The sequence below is a fragment of the Trachypithecus francoisi genome, unplaced genomic scaffold (genome assembly GCF_009764315.1).
Source record: "Trachypithecus francoisi isolate TF-2019V2 unplaced genomic scaffold, Tfra_2.0 Lachesis_group21, whole genome shotgun sequence".
NCBI lineage: Eukaryota > Metazoa > Chordata > Mammalia > Primates > Cercopithecidae > Trachypithecus > Trachypithecus francoisi.
Genome location: NW_022681467.1, coordinates 50,379,130 through 50,388,119, shown reverse-complemented (window position 1 = coordinate 50,388,119; position 8,990 = coordinate 50,379,130). Strand labels below are relative to the sequence as shown.

The following is an 8,990-nucleotide window of genomic DNA, read 5'->3' as shown; positions in this document are numbered from 1 at the left end:
CATTTCTTTGCACACTCATTAGCTTGAGGCTTGCTTCAGTAATTTTAACTTCATTAAAATTACAATTATTTCTTTAATTCCATTTCCTCTATCTACTTCTTCAACTTAATCCTCCCATTGGCTGCCAAGGCCCTGGGAATCATGGAGAATCTATTGTGAGACAGTCTTAGAAGACAAAGAAAATAAAATAAGAACCAGATAAAGTCAGGAAAATGAACAGTGAGGTAATTATCAAATGTGCCTGGCAAACCAAATTTTTGAAACACAAAAATGAAGACCCCTGAGAGAAGTAGGATCAGCTAAAATTGTGTGAAAAGTAGCTACAGAGAACGCAGAGAGAACACAAATGCATTTCCGGGAAGCCATTCGCACTAGATAATTTATATATCCCTAATCTACTAATTAATTGTTAGTTGAATTCAATCCTTTCCCCAATATTTCTCAACCCCTTAAAAAAACGCATCCTGACCAGCAGTGTCCTTGGAAATCCCAGCTAACTCAGATCTATAAAACTATGCATTGCTTATCTGAAATTCAAATTTAATTGAGTATCCTGTATTTTATCTGGCAAAGAGTAGTGAAACGGGCAGGCATGATCCCTGCTTGCTCTGCAGCTTTAGAGGAACTCTAACTTTCGGCGCTCACAAAATTCAATTCACATCCAGCACTGACCTTCTCTTTAGAGGTTCACGGCCACCGGGGGCCCATTTAGCAGGTGTCACTGTATGAGATTTCCAACTTGATTTTCTTGTGGTATTCTTCTGGAATTAAGGTCTTTGGCAACAAAGACTGTGTCTTTTGATTTCTACGTCCCTGGACACCAGTACAGTGCCAGAAACCCATAGATAATACAGACCACGTTAATGAATGAGTGAGAAAATGCGTGAATGGTTGAATTCATATTAAACACAATACGCAATACACTCAAAGTTCACATACAAAATGTCCACACACCCTTCAGAAATACCTAGGATAGAGAAAAACATGTTGCCAGAATCCAAAGAACATATGGGTGAAGAATGATCTTTTATTTTCAAATGTTTTATGAAGGTACTCCGAACAAAATAAACGCTTTTAAAAAAGGGGGTAGGAGGGTGAGGAAAGCATATGAGAAAAACTGTAACCCTGTAAACAATACTAATGGGTTCTTTGAAAGAATGGTTTTGAACAGAACAGATAAGAGTGAGTCAAAGCACTGATTTAACTAATTGGTGATATAATCAACTATCATTTCCAGTAGTTAATCAGAACCACAGTAATAATAACTGAGGAATAGGGCGTAAACAAACAACAAATAATTAAAAGCCATTTTATTGTCAATACTGACTGTCATACAACTGCAACACTTGGAAGGAAAATCACAAGAATCCACAAAAGGACAGATTCAGAGAAGTGCAAGGGACAAGGTATGTACAATAGAAAATCATTTCGTGACATTGACTTCTTTCTGCCCAGCTGTAAAAGAGGGAACACAGAGTCAATATCTATAGAGCATGTTTCAATTACGCTAAGAATTTAAAAAAGAAAAAGAAAATAAAGAAAATTATTGTATTGCAGAGTTTCCCAATGACCACACAATTAGCCAGGACGTTAAACTTCTTCTCTTCGTCGTCACTTCCCTTGCTGTCATTCTGTGACCTCCTGGGTGAATCTGTGGCTGACACATCACAAGTGTGTTAACAATTCTTGGCAGTTACTGTCAGTGCTCAGATCTGTAGGCTGGAAAAGTCTCTGTTCGATGAAGCTTCAGAGGGCTGGCAACATCTTTTCTAAAAAGAATTTAAAATCAACAGTTACAAGAGAGAACCCACAATCAAATTAGCTGGTAACAACTTTCTCTATAACAGAAATAAGTAAATGTACTTAAGGCAGAATTTTTTCCAAAGGCTACTCACGATGATATGTAAATGAGTTATAGATACTGTATGATTTACATATCATTTGCATGTGGCCTCTGGGTTGAGCTGTGGCCAGTCCATTAGCAATTATTTTCTTCCTTATTTTTTCATCTGCCTCAATCCCTACATCCAGGGCATTTAGGAGAAATGAGACAGAACTATGGAAACTTTTAGCTAGAATACTTTTTGGAAACCTGAGCAGCAGTAAGGCAGTCTTATGCTTACACTTTGCTAATCTTGTAAATGTTAAGGAGAACTTCCTAAAATTCATTTAGCCTTTATTATTTCAGGTTTAGATTTCAGACCAAACAGAGTTTAAAAATTCAAGAAGGCAACACACAAGATCTTTGTAACATATTAACAATATATGGTTGTCAAGCATTTTCTAGAAAGAGCCAGACACTAAATATTTTAGGTTTTGTAAACCATATGGTCTCATTGCCGCTACTCAGCCCTGCTGCCTGTAGCACAAAAGCAACCATAGTTAATATGTAATGAATGGGCCTGGACGTCCTAATAATGCTTTATTAATGAAAACAGACAGCAGACTGGATTTGGCTCACAAGCCCTAGTTTGCCCATCCCTGTAGATAACACTGCTGTGATTTAACAAAAACTAGAAGTTCTACTGCCACCTGCTGGCCAAGGGTTACCACAAGCAAAGAAATGTACACGGCTAGGTGAAGAGCTCAGGACTTAGCGCAAAGCCTTCAAAACAAACTTCCGCAGCCTTGGTGAGTAAATGTGCGCATCAAGCAGGCGCAAGAAACAGGACTGCAGCCAGTGGAGCATGTCTGCCCACCCACACACATTCAAAAAAATGTTGTTTTCATTTTTATGTTTTTTTTTTTTTTTTTTTAATCCCCCCAGGGCTGGAGTGCAATGGCATGATCTCAGCTCACAGCAGCCTCAATCTCTTGAGCTCAGGTGATCCTCCCACCTCAGCCTCTCAAGTAACTAGGACCACAGGTGTGCGCCACCACTACACGCGACTAATTTTTGTGTTTTTTGTAGGGACGGGGTCTCGCCACATAGCCTAGGCTGGTCTCAAACTCCTGGGCTCAAGTGGTCTGCCTTGGCCTCCCAAAGTGCTGAGACTACAAGCGTGAGCCACCGCACCTGGCAATGTTGTTTTTAAACACTACACCATGCAAAAATGTTTATGGCAACATGTGGCCCTTAAGCCTTGAGTTTATGCTCTATCATTTTATCATAAGCAGCCCTGACCTCGGTTCAAGTCCCATTTGATCTTCCTCCCAGAAGCATGAACTTAGACAAGGAACAACATCGCTTTCACTCATTTTCCACTCCTGTGGAATGGGGAGAAAACATTTGTTCCCCCTCCTCACAGTCTGTTGAAGAATAAAGGAAGTAGAAATGGCTTCATGAGCTGTACAGTCTTTTTTTTTTTTTTTTTTTGATTCGGAGTCTCGCTCTGTCTCCCAGGCTGGAGCGCAGTGGCCGGATCTCAGCTCACTGCAAGCTCCGCCTCCCGGGTTTACGCCATTCTCCTGCCTCAGCCTCCTGAGTAGCTGGGACTACAGGCCCGAGTAGTTTTTTGTATTTTTTAGCAGAGACGGGGTTTCACCTGGTTAGCCAGGATGGTCTCGATCTCCTGACCTCGTGATCCGCCCGCCTCGGCCTCCCAAAGTGCTGGGATTACAGGCTTGAGCCACCGTGCCCGGCCGCTGTACAGTCTTAAATCTATTACTATGGTCTCATCACCAAAACAGAAACAAGCAAAAAAGAACATCTTGGATTCAGATACTCGCAAGACTCAAATCTGAACCAAAGGAAAATGATTTATCCAGTCATATAGTTGCTAGTACATAACAGCAGTGATTATTATTAGCTAAGTCTTGAATATTAATATATCCCAAATAATTAGAAATCATTTCTCCCAAACTCCCAGCCAGTTTGAACACACATTCTATTCTCCTTCCAACACACAGACGCATGCACGCAGTATAACGCAGAGAAATTGTATTAATGAGTTTGAGTACTATAAGTAAAAATCCAGGAATATCTTTATGACAGTGTATCAAAATCTCCTTCAGGGAGCAGAGACCATACAAATATTGTTAGTGCAGAATCCAAAGTTTTAGTCAACTGCACAGAAAAATGACGGACAGCATTCACTTGAGGTCAAGTCAAAATGAAAACGCTTACAGCTTCTATCCTGAAGGCTGAGTCTTTCCTGCATGGTTTGAATGCTGTGTTTAGTGTAAGGCCAGCAAATGGAATGAAAGGCTTCCCAAACCCGCCCTACATTGTTGCAGTTCACACAAAAGTCACAAGCTGGTAATAACCTGCAGACCACATCTGGGCCCAGACCTGTTCTCTGGCCTCCACAGGCTTTAAAACATTTGGAATTGCTTATTAATATTTAAATAGCTGCTGACTGCCCATAAAGATGTCAATTTCCCTGTACTCCTGGAAAACTGGAAGGCAAAACTAGCCCTACATTCTACTAAGCATGACCATCTGCAGACAGCAGACTGCCTGCTCTCCCTGACATCCGCCAGGGACCCTGCCACTCCTATACCTGTCCCGTTTACTCATCTGCATAGCCTGCCTGGACCCTGTAGACATGCGGGTTTGACACCTTTCACATTTGCTTGGATCCGAATCTATTGCTTCCCTCTTAACTCCTGCCCATAGGATGTTTGTGACTGTGTTTGGACAATGTTAACTTCTCCAAAGTAGCCCCTTGCTCCAAGAATCTATGATCTTTAAAATCAAAATGTAAATTGCATGGGTTGGAATGAATCCTCTGGAGGCATTTCGGTCTCAGGGAACCTGCATTTGAAATCACCCATGGAGGCATGACTTCCTCCCACAGGTAAGACCATATGATGAAGGCAATAGCCCTGGATTAGAAGTCAGAGCACCGGAGCACTAATGCCAGTGCCTAAATCCACCAGCCACATGGCCTGGAGTGAGACCTTAACTTCCAAAGGTCTCCATTTCTTCAGTCATTGAAATGGAGAGGATAGTCCCACTCTCACCAACTCCCACAGTTGTCAGGAGAACCACATAAGCCTAAATGGAAGATGCCTGGTTCAGTGACACAACTGTTTAGTGTCACCCTTTGATTTCCTCAAATTACCTTAAATCCGATCTATGATATAGGTGCCTAGTTTTTCTTGTTTTTGTTTTGAAACAGATGATGTGATCTTCCAAGGCAATTCCCACAGAAGAGCTCTGAAAATACTGAAGCAATGAAGCACCTTGGCCTAAGCGTAAAGCTTGCTGAGATGATAACTTTGAGAAGGAGGTGAGAGAGTTAGAGGAGCATTGTACTGAAGCAGGTCTTGGGGCTAGTCTCCCACTTCCTCTCCTGTTCTCTTGCAATCCCTTGAATGAAAATGTCAATTAAATCTGACACTGCCATGCTGAGGAGGACTCTCTAATGCTTCCCCTCGCACTTAGAATAAGCAAGTCTTGGTCACCTGTGATCATCACCCCCGCTGTCTCTTTATGTCCCTTAGGCGCCAGCCACACTGGCTCCTTCCTGATCTTTGAACGCAGGTAGCTAATTTGTGACTCAGGGCCTTTGCATTTGCTGACCTCTCTATGGAGAATGACTTCCCCTGGCTCTTGGTATGGCTGCCTCTTTTAGACTTAAGGTCTTCAGGTGATGCAGGGGCTTCCACTGACTACCCCATCTCAAGAAGTCCCTTTGTCAGTGTCTTCTCAAAACCAACAGCTCTGCCTCACCTTCTTATCATAAAAACTTTCTTTCCACTGTTCCATATACCAAATCTGAAATTAACTATTGATTATGGATTGTGACTCTCCATTAGATTATAAGCTCTGAGGGGGGAGGAATGTCCCTGCCTGGGAGTCCCAGGTATGTCTGTCATCTAGCACAGCACTTGGCCTAAACTAGATGCTCCATAAACATTTACTGAGTAAACAAAGAATGGACGGATGGATGAATGAGAGATAAAAACCTTACAATCTTTGATACTTACTAGATAGGTAGTCTTGGACACCTTAGTAACCTTTCAAATTCTCAGTTCCAACAGCAAATGAGAATAAAATACCCTGTCAGGCAGCTGTTTTGGGATCTAAATGAGATCATGTATGTTAGGTCTCCGTGGAAAGCGGGACACAGTAGGTCCTCAGAAAGAGTAGCTTTTAGAAAGATCCCATTGAATATGGCTTGTCTCCCTCGTAATGATGAAATCTGAGATTTCAACACTGCACTGGTGGCATGTGAATGTTTGCTCATATAGCAAGAAGGAGAAGAGGTTTCATGTCCAAATAGATGTGCAGAGCTTTGGTTTAAACAAGTTTAATCAGGTGTTTTTATTGCAGGACATCTCAGAGCCCTGAAATTATTGATTTGTTTTCTGACTCTCCATGAGAATTTAACATGTAGCATTTCCCCTAAACTCGTTTGACCACAGTACTTTTCTTAGGGGGAAGGTGCTATCTACCAGAGTTAGCTTTCCCAGGAACATAATTTGGGAAATGCTACTGATGTAACAACTGCTGTTATTTTATCCAATGCATTCCTAAAAGAATCCAGTGAAGAGTGTTCAACATAAACTTGTTGATTGCTTCTGTAAGTTTCTTCCATAATTTTCTTTCTTTCTTTCTTTTTTACTGAGACAGAGTTTCACTCTTGTCGCCCAGGCTGGAGTGCAGTGGCATGATCTTGGCTCACTGCAACCTCTGCTTCCTGGGTTCAAGCAATTCTCCCACCCCAGCCTTCCGAGCAGCTGGAATTACAGATGCCCGCCACCACGCCCGGCTAATTTTGGTATTTTTAGTAGAGGTGGGGTTTCACCATGTCGGCCAGGCTGGTCTTGAACTCCTGACCTCAGGTGATCCACCCACCTCAGCCTCCCAAAGGGCTGTGATTACAGGCATGAGCTACCACACCCAGCCAGTTTTCATTATAAACCTACTTCCAATGTTGATTTTGTATCTGTATAATCATAGAAGAGAATTTCTATGAAAATTTCAAAACGAAGTGGGAGAAGCAGTGAAGGTAGATTATGTATGTCTTGCATGGCACGTGTCAAAACCAGCACCTCCCTTTCCCCACCAAAAACAGGAATAAAATGGTAATTCCCAAAACAACCAGCAGGTGGCGCTCGAAGACTAAATTTGAGAAAAAGACCATTCTTCTCAAACCGATTTGACAAATTCCTCTCTAAGGGTCTGTATGATTTCCAACCATAACCTCCAGATTTGCTAGGAAAAAAAAAAAAAAGCCTGAAATTCATCAATGTAGGTGAATTGGCCAGAGGAATTACAATCCATAATCACCAGCAAAACAAGAAGAAATTAAAGGCTCTGTAACTTCATCATATGGCACACCGGGCCACCAAGTCATTAACTTTACCCAATCTTATTTTCTTTTTCTAAGGGGCATGAAAAGGAGGGGAGAGGGAAGGTAGGCAGTATAGGTAGAAGAATAAAATTTTTTTTTTTTAAATTTACTTCTTGTTTAAATAGCCACTTGTAATAAGCAAGATCATTTTAGGTACTCTGTGAACATGCTTTAAATCTTCAATACCTATTGTTTATTTTATTGTCTATTAAAAAGCATAACTAGCTGGGTGCAGTGGCTGATACGTATAATTCCAGCACTTTGAGAGGCCGAGGCAGGAAGATTGCTTGAGCTCAGAAGTTTGAGTCCAGTCTATGCAACACAGTAAGACTCCCTCTCTACTAAAAACAAAAAATAATAAATTAGCTGGGCTCGGTGGCACACACCTGTAGTCTCAGCTATTCGGTAGGCTGAGGCAGGAGGATCACTGGTGCTCAGGAGGTTGAGACTGCAGTGAGCCATGATCGCACCGCTGCACTCCAGCCCAGGCGAAGAGCCAGACCCTGTCTCAACAACAAAAAAAGTATAACCAGTGGATATAGCAGTATTAAGGTAGTAAAATATGCTTTTGTTAAAAAAAAAAAGGTGTATTCAAATAGAAGAGAGTGAAATTGAGTAACATTCTGGTACGTATATGACAAAAGCTGTGATAACTCAAATATTGCAAAAAATGTTTGAAGTTTAAAGGGGCTCAGTGGCATTTGTGACAACCCGATCTAACCCATTCTCTCTGCAGAGATATCTTGGAAGGTAAGCCTATTTGTCAATTATTAATTCAGTCATTTGCTCAGTTGTTCACAGAGGCACTCAGGATTTTTTTTTTTTTTTTTTTTTTTTGCAGCATCTGCTATGTGCCATACTCTCTGCTAGTGAACAGAGCACAGAGTCATGAAAACCAAAATGTAAATACCCCCAGTGCCTTCTTAACATTATGCATTCTTTCAACAAATACTAATGGAAGGCATGCAAGGCACCGGGGGATAAAATGATAAAGACAGACAGAGGCGCAGCTGTCCTGCCCTCCTGGACATTATTGCTTCCTGGGAGAGCTGACCGTGAGTCAAGTGGCCACACAGATAAATATGAAATGAACAGTGGTCATCATCTGCATCTTATGAGTGCGCATCATCAGAGGTGTCCACGCAATCTACAAGAAAATCTGGAGGGCTTCCTTGGAGTTTGAGGGGCGCTGGAGGTGAGACCTGGAGGTAAGCAGGAGTCAACTAGGATGCGGGATGGGCGCAGCCTACAGGAAAAGCTGCCTGGGGGGAGAAAGGACCAGCAGCAAAGACTGAGAAAAAGGCAATTGTGACCAGGGTTCAGAGCGGGCATGGAGGACTGAGGCTGCAGTCTTCCGTGGTCATTCATTCATTCTTGCATTCATTTATTCAGCAAATTTCTGCATGTAAACTACGCGTAGTCTAGGGCCTGCTATTTCGAGTTTGGTGATCTTGCACCTCATCATTAAAGAGGTTTTTTTGCAAGTATACTCCACATAGGTTTGTTTGCTTGTTTATAAATTATATGTGCATAAGATATTCTTATGTAATATGAAATGTAAAAAAAAAACCATGTTTGAAGAGACAGGAGAAGGTTTAAATAGAATTTTTTTTTTTTTCAGACAGAGTTTTGTTCTTGTTGTCCAAGCTGGAGTGCAATGGCACGATTTGGCTCACTGCAACCTATGCCTCCCGGGTTCAAGCGATTCCCCTGACTCAGCTGGGATTACAGGCACACGCCACTGTG

The 8,990-nt window shown here is 41.8% G+C and overlaps 1 protein-coding gene across 2 annotated transcripts in view; it reads right to left on the bottom strand.

Moving 5' to 3' along the window:
- Positions 1-1,007: 1,007 nt before the first annotated feature.
- Positions 1,008-8,990, bottom strand: part of DOK5 (docking protein 5) — a 172,909-nt gene continuing 164,926 nt past the window's right edge. The window contains exon 8 of one of the 2 annotated variants that reach the window (XM_033186791.1): positions 1,008-1,769. In XM_033186791.1, coding sequence (XP_033042682.1) covers positions 1,747-1,769 — 23 coding nt within the window. In that variant the 3' untranslated portion in view covers positions 1,008-1,746. The remainder of the gene's footprint in view (positions 1,770-8,990) is intronic. The other variant, XM_033186789.1, reaches the window with a different exon arrangement.